Genomic DNA, 16647 nt, shown 5'->3' with positions numbered 1-16647 from the left:
GCCTACTGTTCAGTGGGGGCTATACAATTATTGATTGAAAAAACAGATGAATGAATAAATGAACAAATGAATGAATTAATACATATTCTATGTATTAGTAACAACATGGATGTTACCAAATAAATTAATAACAAATACTTTACTTATGCCAGGCCCTATGCTAGATAAACACTAAAGATCCGAAAATGAAGGCACAGCCCTACCCTCAAGCTTCTTCAATCTTATCATTTGGCATAGTTCCAGCCGGGTTTAGAGTCTTCTCCTCTTGCCAATCATCATGTCGCTTTCCTTATTTTCCTGAGAGATACACATTCTTTCACACTGTAGAGTGTAGTTTACCATAGCATACAAGCACACTGAGAATTTTGCATTACAGATTACATACTTTCTGAGGTATTAAACACATCATTTCTACAAACTGAAGTTGTGATAAGTTTAATGATAAGATCGGAGTAATTTTTTAAAACAGCCCCTTAACATTTATGATCCAATTTACTAGAAAATTGGGTTACTCAAAATATTTTGCACATGAAACATTTGAAATGATAAAAAGAAAGCAATAATTTTTTTAAGCTCCTTTCTAGATTTAAAGTTTTTTTCACTGCTGTCTGCACATTTTCAGATCCTGCTGCTGGGGGCTCTGATGACTGGGCTTATGACCAAGGAATCAGATATTCCTTCACCTTTGAACTCAGGGATAGAGGCAGATACGGCTTTCTCCTTCCAGAATCCCAGATCCGGGCGACCTGCGAGGAGACCATGCTGGCAATCAAGCATGTTGCCAGCTATGTCCTGGAACATGTGTACTAGTTGAGAAAGCTGATGGCCTTGTTTCAAAATGCTCACTTTTTATTTCTTTTCTTTCTTGAATTCCTATTTTGGTTTGCCTGGATGTTTTACAGATCTCGATCTTTCTTTTAAACAAACTTCTGGGTCTATTAAACTAGCTAGATCTTTTCATATTGATCATAATAAAAGTAAATCATTACCACTGGAAAAACCTGACACATGGTCTACTTCTTTGGGGGAAAACTGATGCGAATGAATGACCGAGCAAGCCATGCACACTGAGGATCTGGTCAGCTGCAGAGGAATTAACATCCAGGGGTGCTGGCCGAGACCACCAGGGTGCAGATGTCCTGGGTACAGAGGGAGGCTTGTGAGTTAAGAAGAAATGCAAAGAGAAATTTAGGACTATAAAGCCTGGCATACATGGACAGACTCCATTTTTCTTGTTCTAGTTTTAGTCTTAGCTCACAAGTTATTTTATCAGTTGTCTACTACAAGCCATGCACTTTGCTAAGCAATTGAAGACAGAAAAATGAAAAAGAAAGATAACATTTCTGCCCTCAATGTGTGTGTAGGCCCTTCGGAAAGACAGATTTAAATAATTAACTAATTAATTAATAATTTACTAATTAGTGATCTAATTTACATTAATCAAGTAAGTGCTGGATGAACTATACAAAAGGAACACAGAAAAAGTCTACTTGCTTGATGTAGGGGAGAAGCCTCCTTCAGAAAGTGCGATAACCTGAGAAATGAGTTACAGTTAGCTGGACAAAAGGAGCCAGTGACTAAGTGTAAGAAGGAAGCCAGTGAGGGTGGAATTTAGAGAGCTGAGGAAAGAGGAGCACGTGTGCAGACGAGGGAGAGCCATGGGAACCATGTCAGGCAGAGCTTAGAGGTCACATTAAGGATTGGAGACACTGGTCTAAGAACAATGAAAACCCATTGACAATATTAAGTCATTAACGATGTGATCACAGTGTTTTTCAAACACCAGCTAGGCTAGTGTGTGGAAAGAAAATCAGAAGTGAGACAAGAGGATGCCAGGGACCCTGACTGGACCAGTTGGGCCAATGAACGTGGCAAAAATCATACCAGGACTTGTGCATCACACATGACTTGATGTTTTCCAGATTGGAATTGAACGTGCTAATGTTGGAAAGTATTGTGCCAAGTTCAAATTTTACAATGGAATAGGATGTATTAAAGTTATGATTTAGGGGCATCTCTTACTTAAAAATCATAGACCATTAACTCATTACTTTCTATATTGCTTCAAGACAAATAAGACTCCACACTGGGCATAATATGTTCAAATATCTATAACAGTGTTCTATTCATAAAGAGAATCCTTTGAAGTAGTAATGGTTTGTTCTCAAGTTGTCAAGCCAAAGAATGATTAATTGCATTAATTGTCCACTAGGTGGTAGCAGTGCAGCTGCTAGAATGTGTCACACAATCATCTTCAAGCTCATTTAGTAATACATCATTTAAATAGAGAGAGAGAGAAACCTACGGGGGGGGGAGAGAGAGAGAAGAAAGAGAGAAAGGAAGAAGGAAGGAAGGAAGGAAGGAAGGAAGGAAGGAAGGAAGGAAGGAAGGAAGGAAGGAAGGAAGGAAGGAAGGAAGGAAGGAAGGAAGGAAGGAAGGAAGGAAGGAAGGAAGGAAAAAAGGAAGGAAGGAAGGAAGGAAGGAAGGAAGGAAGGAAGGAAGGAAGGAAGGAAGTAAGGGAGGGAGGGAGGGAGGGAGGGAGGGAGGGAGGGAAAGAAAGGAAGGAAGGAAGAGAAAGAAAGGAAGGAAGGAATAGAAAGAAAGAAAAATAAATAAATAAATAAATAAATAAATTCCCATTAATCGGTCAGCAATATTGGTGGTAATTAAAAAGCAGATGTAATTTAGCTACATTATCTTTCTTCTACTCTTTAAGTTATAGCCATGCTGTGTTTTGTAAGGCTAACATAGCCACAGTTATCTGAGTGAGGTAATCTTCCTGGAGGTGTGTCATTAAACTCCTGTTCCACACGATACTCACTCCCTTGTGCTATCTCTGGCAAGTAACACCAACCCCATGTCTAAGGGATGCTGTGGCCCAAAGTATAGAAATCTTGGCAAACCACAAAGAACTCTCCTAATTCTCAAAATTGATATTAGGAACATATATGGGCAGCTTTTTTTTAATTTCAAGGAACTTTTAAGGATGAGAACAAATAACAAGAAAGCAAATACTCAAATATTCTTATTTGAAATCCCATGTATCTGAGATGTCCTACACCTGAGCTATTTTTGCTACTAAACCCTGTCTACTGAAAGTTAACAGGAAGCTGGCTAGAATTTGTCTGGGCAAAACCAAGAAAAACAGAAAGAAATCTGCCTTAGTCCTCACTGCAGTAGTATCTGACCAGCTGATCAGACTGCTGTGAGTCCACCCAGGCTTGCTCACCCAAGAGCCCCAGGTTGTTGGGTACCTCTTCTCCTCCTTCCTTTCACCTACTCCCATCCTGAGATCCCAGAGCAGGCTCTGAGTCTTTCCTTCAGCTCCAAGCTCTTGGCTTCCAAAGCAACAGTGAACCAACAGCACAAGAGTGGCCCCTGAATCTTTCTATCTCAAGTGATGTGGCTAGAAAACAGCAAGACTGATTTTCTCATCTGGATTATGGAATTCCTATATACCTAGAATCGTATGACATTTGTTAATCTTTTGCAAGCTAGCCTATATGAATTGGTCGAAGAGAGAATTTCTAGAAGGAAAAGAAGGCAGACCATGACAAAGTTAATATATTAATTTGGGGGCCAAATAGGGTTCTGCTGAGCCTCTCAGGTCATCTCATGGGAGCAGATAGTCACTGCCCCCAACAAGGTTGGATACTGCCTGAATCATACACACCCACATATATGTCCACAAATGCCACCTTTGCTGCAACTAATTAAGAATTTCTCTGCAGCATCTGCAGGGTAGTTTTGCTTCAATGTCAAGAATCCAATGTTCATAACAAAAGCAACCATTTTTTTCTTTCAACATACCTTTTGTGAGATATGTAAATGTATTCCAGAAGGTTACTGGATTGAATTTGGAGATAAAAAATTATTTGGAAGATTATTAAATCACACTTACATTTTCTTTTTTCTTTTTATTTTGTTATCTTTTTTTCTGTTTTTACTTTTTTTTATTTCTGTTCACCTTTTTAAGGCATCACTTCCATTTTCTAGGGCAATTCTTGTACAGTGATAATGTTTGAAAATATATAGAGAAAAGCATAGCTAAATTATATGGTGACATGTTAAATTATGGCTAGACATACACTACTGCAAATATCCTAGAAGTGCAGAGCTCCAGAAACATGGAAAACTATGGCTGTGTGAAGTATTCACCACTAAGCTACTTTTTAAAGAGGTTGATTTAATCTGTGAAACATCACCATCTTACATAGCCAATCCTAAAATGATACGGTGTTTGACATTATTCATCCAACCCATGCATATGCCAAGAGCTTTTATAAATCTTGATGCAGTAATATAAGGCTGCACTTACATACATGCTTGCCAAGAAATAGCACTTGTTCTGAGAAAAAGCTCTAGAACATTCTTGAAATCCATCTATTGTATTTTTCTTCAGAGGCTAAATAGATTGGAGAGGCAGTGGGAGTCTCAATGCATCACATGTTTATATCTTATTCCAGAAAAAAGAAAATTCCAATCCGTATTCTATTAAGAAGCCAAAGAAACACTTTTATTTATTAACAAAGGCTTATCCTGAGATAAGAGAAATACCAGGGACCTCAAAACACTCACCTAGATCCCCCAAATAAAATGAAAATGTTCTTCCTTCCTTACCTGAAAAACAGACATAGAAGCTTTCTCTACACAATTTTAAAACCAGTCACAGAGGAAAAGTCTTCAGGAAAATATAACAGAATTATAAAATTCAGAGCCTTTCTATTTTTCCTCTTTCAACTTCCCTGTATTTTGCAGAATTGTTTTCAATGGGCATTTATAATTTTTAGAATCTGAAAATTAAACTCCAAAAAGCAAAGCTCTAACATTTAAAAAATTCTTGAAATAGTCCACACTAAAACAGAGAGATGTTTTATCCCTAAAGGTCACGGCCACCCCTTTAATCTACCACACGATCTATCTTGCTATCAGTTCTGCAGCCTAGCCGTGGCCAACTGTTAAGTGTCTGTTAACAGCACATGAACATTTTATCAACTGTCTAGAGAACATGGACACGTTTGTTAGCACCAACCACGAAGTCCCTTATATAAGCTGTCTCACTAAGCCTCACAGCCACTGGTTAGAGTCACGTTAGCATCCCCATTTTACAAATGAGGAAACAAACGCACAGAATAACTACACAGCCCGCTCAAGGTGATGCAGCTAGTGTGTGGGAACCACACTGAAGTGTTATCTGTCTAAACCCAAAGTCAAGGTCTTTCTTTTTCACCGTTCCTTGGTCAAAAGTATCTTTAGTCAAAAGTAGCGGAGAAAGCATTTGCTTTGGGAGTTTTCAGTGCTGATGAGCTCATCCAGTGTCGAGAACATGAAAGCATTTGCAAAACGCTCTTCCTTACCTGCGAGGCTGGAACCAGAAACTCCATTTGGGGAAATAAAAAAAATGTCTTGAGTTATATCACACACCCCTCAGATGGAGAAGAATGAAATTACTGCTGTCATGCATATAACAGGGGTGTCTCTCCAACCACACTATTTTGATAGCACACAAGCATGACTCTGAGAAGTTTTATATAAGATCAGCTATATGGTTGTGAATGTGAAGAGATGGTTTTCAAAATGGAAACTCTAGTAAGTTATCTGATTAGATCAATGCACCTACTCTTTTAGGTTACTTATGATTCTAGGTCAAGGTCTTATTCTCCCATAATTAACGAAGTTGTGTTCAAGACTAAAGATCTCTCAGAGATGGTTCTAAATGGTCTATAGGTGGCTTTCATTAATTCAACTTTCAAAAGGTCCTTCCAGCCACTTCTAGGGACACTGGGGTACCTTGCTAAACACTGCCATCAGTGCTGTCGCCCTCCTATCTTCTGGATCTGCCTTCGGGACCAGTGACGCCTTCTGGAATCTGAGTGCACACAGGTGCAGGGCCGTGTTTTGGCCTAGTCTGCCGCGGCAGCATGGCAGCTCTGGTGGAGCCTCCTCCCTGCCATTTGGTTCCCCTCTGCCAAGTAGCTGCAGGCTGCCCCTCAACTCTTCATTTGTCCTTTTTCACTTCTTGCAGAGCAAGCCTAGGTTAGAGGGTTTTTTGGAGATGGCCTTTGAAGACCAAGGATACCAGAGTGTATGCGCTCTGTTGTATTCTGTGACGAATGGAAAATGTAGGCTTCCAGAAAACCAGCTCTCTTCTGAAACGTGATGGACCTAAGCAGACAGGAGTGGCTCAGTGCTGGGATGAACACTGTCACCCAGCCATGCTCCACCAGGGCCACCAGTACATATTCGGCTGGTGGTCTTTGAGCACGAGAGACTCTGCTGTTCACCGATTCTCCATCCCAGTTGGTGGCCTCCAGGATGGTAGTGGCACCAGCCACCAGGTAGCATGGAAATTCCTGCTAAGGCTCTGTATGGACACCTTTCTCCCAAGGACTAAAGGGGATACTGTACTCTTAAGCTTTTGACCTCATGCCTTGTGTAGTAAAAAAGGATTTGGGGTTGTTTTGTTTGGTTCTTGAGAGGATTGTATTTTGTTTTTGTTTCCTTTTGTTTATGTTTTGGCCTTTCCTCTTTGTCTTTTCATGTAGATCAGATATTTGAAAGGGCAGACGATGGTTAGAGGTGTAATGTGCAGCCTGTTTATAGATTATTTTGGGAAACTTACCTTGGGTGGGAAAAGGAATTGAGGATTCACCAGGCCAGTGCTGGCATACTCACCCTCACCTTTTCCCCTGGTTCAGTACCTACTGTTTCTCCTTTCAACTATGTGATTGTACTAGCTCTTTCCATATGAAAGAATTCTTATTTAAATTTAAAAAGTTTAAAAACATGCTGCATGTACAGCATCCAGGCTCTCAAGGCAGTGTCCAATTAATAAACATTACAGCATTGATATTTTCTTGCTCTCAAGGAGTCCTCACATTGTCTTAGAAATAGGGGTGACCTCTTAGTACACAGAGAAGAGAAGGGCGAAGAGTTAGGGTAGTGCTTTAGGTCTTTAGAGTTTACTTCTTTACCAAGAGATAACCAAAGTGTTACCACTATAAAATCTAAATGGCGAACACTTCAATATTGGCCACAGTACTTACGGCATTTTTAGTATATTCCTAATATTTTGTGATGTAAATTTTTTAAATTTCACAACTTACAATCTGACTTCAAAAATATATTTTACATTATTATTAACCAGTCACCAAGATTTTGTGGCCAGATACCCAAATTCATCTCAGTCTTCTAGTGCAAATTTTAAGACTGATTTCTTCCGTCATTCAATCCGAGCAGAATAGTAGAGCAATATTTTAGAACAGACAGGACTGGTAAATCCCAGCTCTCTGAACATATTTTCTCTGTTACCTTGGGCAAGTTTTTTGCGAAAGTCATTTGCTTCCTGTCCTGTATCTGTAAAATGGATATTTCCTATTGCAAAATGTGAATCAGTAGCATGGGCTTAGTGGGTTAATGTTTTTTCCCTCCCCAGCTGAAAAACAAAGTGAAACATCGGTTGTGGTGGAAAAAGGGGAACAGTTTGTGCATACAAAAGAACCCTAAGAGGAAATTAGTTGCTCATTAAGATAAGAGCTGAGGCATAAAACTGCCAGAGGGTCTCAAGGCAGGCAAAGAAGAACCATGAAGCTCATCCTGCCCATGAGTTTGATTGCAACAACTCTTGCAATTGCTCCTGTCCGCTTTGACAGGTGAATCTTACTTCTTGTGTTCTAGTCTCTGTGTGGGAAGAGAAGTAAGGGTTGTTTCTTTACAGTTCACTTTTTTTTCATTTGCCTCTGTAAAGGGAGAAGGTGTTCCGTGTGAAGCCCCAGGATGAAAAACAAGCAGACATCATCAAGGACTTGGCAAAAACCAATGAGGTAAGCATTTAAAGGGATACTTTATCTTTTCTCACTGTTCTCTAAAAGATGCTTCTTATTTTACTGTTAATGCCCACGGGGCTAAAAAAGACTATTGAACATAAAGGGGAAAACAGGAGCTATCTGGATAATTCAGCCAATGGCCAATACTTCACCTGTCTCAGTTTGGTTTTGGTTTCCAGGACTACCACTTTCGTTTTTCCTCCCAAAAGCTTTCCAAACACCAGCTTTTTCACAGTAAAACAGTGAAATCAGGAGCTGTTCTTGGCTTCCTTATCAAGGCATCTTTCTCTCTTCTACTGGTGCCCTTTTCCTCTCCATTCTCCCCACTCCCACCCTCATCCCCTCTGGTGACATAATTTCTGTTAGAAGACTAACTAAAAATGTTGAGGCACCGGCTAATATCGAGATGTGACCCCTTTCCAAGAGCAGGAACATTTTTAAAGAAGACTTTTAAAGTTAGATCAATCCTTTAAAACCCAACAGTCTAAAATAATTTTATCATGTAGTCGGCTGCTCCTGAATACAAGGCACACTGTGCCAGCAGCTTACAAATGTCATTTCAAATTCTCCAACAGCTTCTCAATGTCAGGGTCATAATATAACTCATTAGAAACAGAAGAACTCAAGTGCAGAGACAAAAAATTAAATGACCAAGATTACACATCAGATTTAAACCCAGAATTGGGTCTGCAGTTTATTCCAGTCACACATGCTGTTCTCTCTACATCAAATCAATCAAAGGCTCTGCCTATTCTAACTCCCAACTGTTTCTCAAATTCACACATCGCCCTCCATTCCACTGCCACCACCAAGCTCATGTGCACTCTACCTCTTGCAAGGACAATTTCCATAGTCCCTTAACTAAAAATCGGGGTTCTCGTCTTGCCTCCCACAAAGCCAACTCTGCATTCCAACCTGATTGCTCTCTATAAAATTGCATTCCTCCACTTGAGGGTCATTACTGAGAGGCAGCCTCATATGGAAAAAGCATCTTCTTCAAAGTCAAATGCTTACATTCAAATCCCAGCTCTACACTAGCTCTGTAGCCTTAGGCAAGTTACTCAACATCTCTGGGTCTCAATTTCCTTTTCTATAAAATGGGGATAATAATCATACCTACTTCCCAGAGTTGCTACAAAAAGTAAGTAAGCTTCCGATAGCACTCAGAAGCAAGCCTACCATATTAAGCACCATAGAAGTGTTTTTCTGTTTGTTGGTTTGTTTGTTTTGGTTTTGAGACAGAGTCACTCTGTCACCCAGGCTGGAGTGCAGTGGCCTGATCTCTACAGCCTCCAACTCCCAGGTTCAAGCGATTCACCTGCCTCAGCCTCCCTAGTAGCTGGAATGACAGGTGCCCACCACGATGCCCAGCTAATTTTGGGGGTTTTCAGTAAAGACAGGGTTTTGCCGTGTGGCCAGCTAGTCTCAAACTCCTGACCCCAAGTAATATGCCTGCCTTGGCCTCCCAAAGTGCTGGGATTACAGGCATGAGCCACCATGCCCAGCCAGAAGCATTTTCTATTGGTATTAATATAGCATTCAAAGCCTTTTATGATCTGCCAAACTACTGGCCTCTTCAGTATCTTGCTCCTCCACCTTCTTCCTCATGCTTCAAGCCCCATAAACACCAAAAACTCACTCATCTTGGCCCTGTATACCTTTTCTCATAAGGAATGTGTTTCTCTCCCTTTGGACCTGGGTAAATCCTACTTATTTCTCAAGATCCAGCTCAGGCAGTACCTCCTATGGGAAATCTCTTCAATTCTCATTACCCAGTTTTGACTGTTTCTTGTGTTCCTGAAACACCCGGTTCCTTCCTCTGGCATTGGTTAACATGTTGGAAACATACATGGATGGGTGGCTCTGTGTTCCACACCAAACCTTATACTTCCCATAAGTCCCTTACTGGTCTCTACAACTATGGCACCTAGCTCTGTGCCTCATGCTTCATAAATGAAAGTTTACTGAGCTCTAGCTGCACATTACCCTGCTGGAACAGAGGAATGTCTACTGTGATCAGATGCTCTGCCTAACTTGCCTTTGCATCACACTACTTCTCTCCTGTGTCCAACTCATGCTGTAGCTTTTTGATCAAAATAAACAAACATTGGTTGGTTCATAGCAGCCTCATATTGTCACATAACTGACTGACCTAGAGGGAGAGGGGGATTCAACTAAGAAAGAGCCAAGCAAACCTGGACACATGTACAAGTGAGGGTGGAAACTGAGGGTTTCCTTCACATTTCCCAGGCTGGGGTCTTGTACATCATTTAGTTTCACGGTTGAGTATGATTTTGAAGAACCACAAGAACTGGAATCTTTTCAAAGTTATTTTGATCTGAATGCTATACTTTTGAGCTCATATACCAAATTTTGAAATTGTCAGCTAGAGGAAGAGAAAGGAGGGAAAAATCTGCACCTGTTAAATGTCTTCATGCCCCAGACCACGGACCTATTTCACAATCTTCCCAACACTTACCCGTGGACTCTCATTTGCCCCATTATTTTAGGAGAGAGGACTAAAATTTAAAGAGTCCTTGTAACTTGCCCAAGAACTTATTGCTAGAAAAATGACATTGCTGGGAGACTATGCCAAATGTTGGATATAAGACTTTCAGGATTTCCAGAGTTTATAGGAACATTAGGTTTTAAAGACTAACTAACCAGATATTTAATCTAAATTTCCAATTAAAGCCAGATTCTGTGGCTAGATGAATTGTGATCCTATTGAACCCCAAAATTGTGGGGGAAAATATTAACCAAAAGAGCTGCCCATCCTTTTTGCCTTGATAGACCTGGTGTCCCAAAATTAATTAAATAAATAAAGTTATCAGGCACTGGGAAGGTTTCTTTCTTCCTCCCTAATATTCAACAGTTCTTAAATACATTTGCAAAAATTCCATAAACTTATTAAAAGAAGGGTCATGCTGAGCCCCAAATTCCTTTCATGGTGTCTGAGACATGATCATTTCTTAATAAATATGTGTTGGGTAAGCAAATAAACTCTTACTAACATGTGCTTATCTCTGCAGCTTGACTTCTGGTATCCAAGTGCCACTCACCATGTAGCTGCTAATATGACGGTGGATTTCCGAGTTAGTGAGAAGGAATCCCAAGCCATCCAGTCTGCCTTGGATCAAAATAATATGCATTATGAGTAAGTCCTTTGCAAATATTGAAATTTGTTGGATATTCAAAGTTTTGGGAGCCCTGATATAGAGGAAACTATTACAATAGAACTATTTTTAATTGGACCCCCCAGAGTTAAAGCTCTCTCTGTAAGATACAGATCACAGTTACTTCCAAACACATTATCGCATTATCAAAGCTGGTTTACGGAGGTGTTAGGATCAAACTTGGCAGCTCAGCTTCCATCTTACATTTGCTCTTATCTATAAGAATAACAATTACCTATTCCACCATCTCCAAAATCAGCCCCTCATAAGCACAGAGCCCACATGAGCAGGCACAAATGGTTTAGCCACACATCGTCAGTACTGACAGGTAACCAGCCCAGAGCTTATGAGCTACTGGTGCTGGCATCCTTTTATGTATTTGAATTTTCCTGGTACATAAAGGAAATAAAAACAAACAAACAAACAAAAAGAACAAGTACTTGTTGGTATGTCAGAGATACAGCAATTAAAAATATATAATAAATAAATAATTATGAAAAAATTCTTGCTCAGAGAAAGCACAAGCAAAGCAGTAGAATAAGGTTTAAATCAAAGAAAAAAGAATCTCAAATAGATTAAGATGCAGAAATTAGTCATTCTGGCCCCACAGAGAAATAAGAGAAAATTTTAATATATTAGGTACCAACCATGGGCCATGCACAGTCTGAGCCCTGGGCAGTGAATGAGAAGGGAGCCCGGCAATGAACCTCATAAATCAATGTGTAATTTAGAAAATAAAATGTGTTTTTATACTTTCAAACATTTCATAGTTTGAGGTACTGAGGAGTCCAATTTTAACTTCCCAAGGCCATTTCATGCCAGGATTCCCCTTTATTGAGAACTTCATTGTCAGAACACTGCTAAACAGTAGTTCCTTTTTTTTTTTTGAACTTACCATTCTATACCTCCATTATCTGACTTGGTGGTTTAACTCAAAAGGTCTTCTGGCTGAGATAAAGAGAGATCAGTAATGTTACTGATGTCAGTAATGTTATGTTGCAGTCAGGAGTTACTATGACTTGATTGTGTTTATGATATTGCTATAATATCTCAAATAAATACAAACTCAATCAAAATTTAAAAATCGCATACATAAGACAAGTAAGCAAAAGCATTCATATTCATGGCTTTAAAGGCAGCATTCTATTATTTGTGATGGTTACTGATCACTGTTAACCAAGTTACAGTTGGTCATGTGACAAACAGGCGTGTGAAGGGTAGGAAAGCAGGTTCTGAAGCCAGGCTGTCTGCGTCCAGTCCCATTCAAGCTATGCATGCGGTATTTCACATTGGCAATTTATGTAACTTTGCTTTACCTCATACCTCATCTATTAAAATGGGAATCATACTGGAACCAACTTCATAGGGGTTTTGTCACTGTTTCAAGAAGGTTGTGGTATAAATATAAAAGTTAACAAATTGAAAATATATACTTCAAAATTAATCGATACCAGCTTTTAACCCTTTTAAATTAATAGGGTTTTTGCTGTGTTTTTATAAATTTCATTATTAAAATTAGACACTTCAAAAATATAACTACAAGATTGCAGGAATTTGTATTATATTATCTGCTTACGTTAAGGTTTAGATAATGTCTTGACTCTTCATCTAAAAGAAAGCAACCTTCTATCTTAAATAGCTCCTGGTTACTGTGCCTCTTGATTCACGTCATTGTCAGCTTTCTAGTATATGTGCCTAAGTTATTACACTCTTCACTTTACTTCAATAATATGGACCTGGTCTGGATTCCTATGATAAACTAATTCTTACAAAGCATTCAGTCTAAGCTAAAATAAAGGAGTGGTGTGGCCAAGTTTTATATAATCTGGCTTGAACAGTAAGGTAAAAAATGAGGTATTATGTTTTCCTTATAGCCCTGTAATGCAGTTACAATGTAGAAAATGTATCTAGAAAAGCTAGTTGCTTGGCATGAGCATGGATAGTGGTGTAAATCACTGTAAGACAGCTAGGCAGGCAACTAGCATCCTTTCAATTTATGAAATAGCTCATATCAGCCTTTTTTCTTCTGTGGCCCTCTAGACCTCTCCTAGCCTGAAATGATACCGATTCAACTAGAGGTCTAAATCCAGAGCCTCAGATTAGTGTGTTTTTCACTTTGTCTCATGACAAAGGAGTTCCTTGCTATTTACATCAAGAACCAAAGTGTTAAATGGCCTATAAAAGTTGCTTTTATCAAATTAAGACATGAATTATAGAAAGTAACCCAAATTAACAAGTTATAGGAAAACCACATAATTAGTTACCTTCCTCAGAAATATAAATATGTAAAGTGATATGTGCAGACAAAAACTATTTAAGATCTTGTCTCCAAGTACTAATTATACACATAATTTTATTTGCATATTAATTATATGTGTTACTTGGTGTCAGTCAGTAACAGAAAAGAGTTCTAAGAACAGAAACATCTGGTCAGACACAGGCATCAGACTGAATTAAACCGTATTTAGAGGCTGGTTTGACACAATGGTTTACTTAGACACCCTTCATTAGACAATGCATATCAACCACTCTTTAGTTTAAAACATCTGTGTGACATTTTTAATTTTTAGAAAATTAAATTACTATGCCAGATTTTATTTTAAAGTAACATATTTGTTTCCTTTTTTATTTACAAAATCATAAAAGGCCAAATTCAAAAAACAAACAACATGAATATACTAACAAACCCAAACAGACTGGCGAGCAAATATCAAAGGGAAAACACATCCATTGGAATGAGCCTCTGGGGCAGACACTGTACTTGGATTCAGCAGTTAAAAACCCTAGTGTTTTTAACATTGTTCACATTTTAGATAATCAATTTTTAACATTGTCTCTTCTTTGATCAAGAGTTAAAATTAGAAAATAAAGAGTTGTTAATGAAAGACAACTCAGAAAACAATTATTAATATAATAATAAAACTCAAATGGGACAATTAAGTAAAATCTTATTAGGATCCATATAAGATTATGTGAGAAAAGCAAAAGAGATATATGTCAAATTGACACAGTGATAATCAACACCTTATATTAATGCCTAACTGCCTTAATAATAATGTTCAGTCAGAAACAAATTCATATTCCATGGATATACAGAGTCCTAGCAAGTGTTTCAATCAAATAAATCATTCTAATGTGTCATTCCATTCATTTTTTCTTCTGTTTCACATTTTTACTATTACCTAAGAGGCTAACATGCATGTTATAGTCTAACATGCTGCATGCTACAACATGCTACAAATGTTGAAGTTACAGTTGGTCATGTGACAAACAGGAGTGTGGAGGGTAGGAAAGCAGGTTCTGAAGCAAGGCTGTCTGCGTCCAGTCCCATTCAAGCTGTGCATTAGATATTTCACACTGGCAATTTATTTAACTTTGCTTTACCTCATACTTCATCTATAAAATGGGAATAACACTGGAACTGATTTCATAGGGGTTTCATGAAGATTGACTGGGATCATAAAGTTGCTCTATGCCTGGTCCTTTACGAATGCACCTACACATGCAAACACACACACACATACACATATACACTGCAACAGGGAATAACTAGAGGCTATCATCAGATACTCCATTTTCCTCACAGTGAATAAATGAGTAGTATTGCTCAAACGTTAGGAAATCCATGTCAGTAGAGTCTGATGTGTGGTAACCAAATTAGGGAGTTACCAGGAGGATATTGAATCTTATGGAAACCTTAAACCATGCTTTTTGAATACCCCCATATCCTGGTGTAATGTGGGCATCAGGAGAATCCAGTCCCATTTATAAGACAACCTCAGTGACTCTGCCTTCCTAAAATATCTTTCCCCAGTGCATGCGTGTGCGCGCGCACACACACACACACACACACACACCAGAGCCTATGACAGTCACATACATTGGTCTACAGTTCTCCAGTCCTTCTTTGTTGCTTTCTAAAAGCAGCAAAAGATGGGACCCTTGAAACTGTCAAAGTAGAGTTTATCTCTTCTCTGAACCTTTTACTTACTCCCTGAACTTGGGAGACAAACTTCCAAGAGAGTTAGTTGATTGGACCAACCCTACACAAGCCTCTGAAGACTAAGGAGAGTACAGGCCTAATGGCAATACCCCAGGATTTTACTCTCATGATGAAGGCATTGTTGTACAATGGCTCACAGCTAGGGTGCTGACATCAGACCCTCTAGGTTCAAATCCCAACTTCTGCATTTTAACAGTTGTGTCAATTTTGGAAATTGACCATACCTTCATAAAAACAAGGAGTGATAACGGTACCCAATTAATCATGTTGAGTGATAAAATGTAAATACAGTACTGAGAAAAGTGCTTATAAGAAAGGTTCAGTAAACATTAACCATTTGTCTTATTCAACCCTCAGTAATAATTATTTATCCTTTCACCTAAATTTAGAAATTTTCTTAAACAAATTAAGCAAATTTGGGAGCACTAAATAATATTTGAGAAAAAGTAATTTGGTTTCATCTGTTTATGCCTGGCTGCTGGTTAGTGGAAGGGCTTGTGAAAATAACATCTGGCCCCAGTTCTTAATTTCCAGCCTTAGGCTTAATTTCTAGCCCCTATCAGCAACAATCTGGCATCGTTCTGATGTTCTGATGCAGCTGCATCATTTGTGGAAAAGTTGTACTTCAACTGACACTAATTTTTTTTCTGCTGTTATCACAAGAGTTAAATTGATATGTGTAAGTCTAAAAATATTCTTAGATACAAGCTTCCCATGACTAATTAATACTGCCTTATGTTACAAATCAACCTCTGGGACCATAAAATTTCTCTCTGCCTGGTTCCTCTACTTCTAAGGTGGCGCAAAAGCCATGTGCCCTCTTTAGAGCTTAAAGCAATTAATTATGCCCGTAATGACCACCCAAAATATAATTTCAAACTTTCTCCAGCTTTGTGTGAGTTTCAGTGCAACACTCTCCACCTGATTCCAAAATTGCTGTCACGAGTTTATTTTCTCAGAAATCGTAGATTCATCATAAGTCAAAAGCAAAGCATACAGTGAGTTAGATATAATGTGCATAATGATGTGCTTGTCAGTGCTGCTATTAGGAATCAATATTCATGAGCAGCACTTGGTCCCATGTGCTAAATAAACTCTAATTAGGGGAATACAGCGTTTGCGTTCCACATCAAAACTCAGATCAGTCAATCAATCAGCAAGGAGAAACCAACAAGTAGAGTGGAGCTCAGCAGTGTCAGTGTCATAGCTCATTAATATAAGAAATTGAAGAAATCAAAGAGTCAAACATCTACATAGCATCAAAGCCTGCTTTAAAAATGTTTTATGTCTATAAAATGATTGTCGATTTTGTGACCAACTTCACTATTATTCTGAAGTTCATAAGGAACCTGAGGCCACCAAGTACTTAGGTTTTACTTCATTTCATTCTCACCACAAGCGTGGTCACCACAATTGTAAAAGCTGGAAAAGTGAGGTTCAGAGGGTAACTAAACTGCCCAAGATCATATTTAGCATTATGTAGCCGAACTGGGCTTGGAACCCAAGAAGGTCTGAACACAGGTCACCCACTGCTTCCTTATTTGATAAGATTTATGGTGATGGAAAGAGTATATGATATTGTCCCAAAGATTAGAATGAATGTTAAAAAACAGACATCTTCCTGCATACAGGACTCAGTGCT

The 16647-nt window shown here is 38.8% G+C and overlaps 2 protein-coding genes, 1 long non-coding RNA gene and 1 pseudogene across 3 annotated transcripts in view; 2 read left to right on the top strand and 2 right to left on the bottom strand.

The window, feature by feature from the left end:
* CPB1 (carboxypeptidase B1) overlaps positions 1-1000 on the top strand; it is a 31232-nt gene extending 30232 nt beyond the window's left edge. The window contains exon 11 of the mRNA XM_017965762.5: positions 623-1000. Coding sequence (XP_017821251.2) covers positions 623-810 — 188 coding nt within the window. The 3' untranslated portion in view covers positions 811-1000. The remainder of the gene's footprint in view (positions 1-622) is intronic.
* The window catches only part of LOC144579906 (uncharacterized), a 535694-nt gene that overhangs the window by 484495 nt on the left and 34552 nt on the right, over positions 1-16647 (bottom strand). The gene's annotated exons all lie outside the window — the stretch shown is intronic.
* LOC100894697 (uncharacterized) lies at positions 5909-6747 on the bottom strand (annotated as a pseudogene).
* CPA3 (carboxypeptidase A3) overlaps positions 7555-16647 on the top strand; it is a 31235-nt gene continuing 22142 nt past the window's right edge. The window contains exons 1-3 of the mRNA XM_002759510.7: positions 7555-7652; positions 7748-7823; positions 10859-10983. Of these exons, the coding sequence (XP_002759556.1) occupies positions 7585-7652; positions 7748-7823; positions 10859-10983 (269 nt within the window). The 5' untranslated portion in view covers positions 7555-7584. The remainder of the gene's footprint in view (positions 7653-7747; positions 7824-10858; positions 10984-16647) is intronic.

Source organism: Callithrix jacchus, chromosome 17 (assembly GCF_049354715.1).
Source record: "Callithrix jacchus isolate 240 chromosome 17, calJac240_pri, whole genome shotgun sequence".
Lineage (NCBI taxonomy): Eukaryota > Metazoa > Chordata > Mammalia > Primates > Cebidae > Callithrix > Callithrix jacchus.
This window is presented reverse-complemented; position numbering and strand designations above follow the sequence as displayed.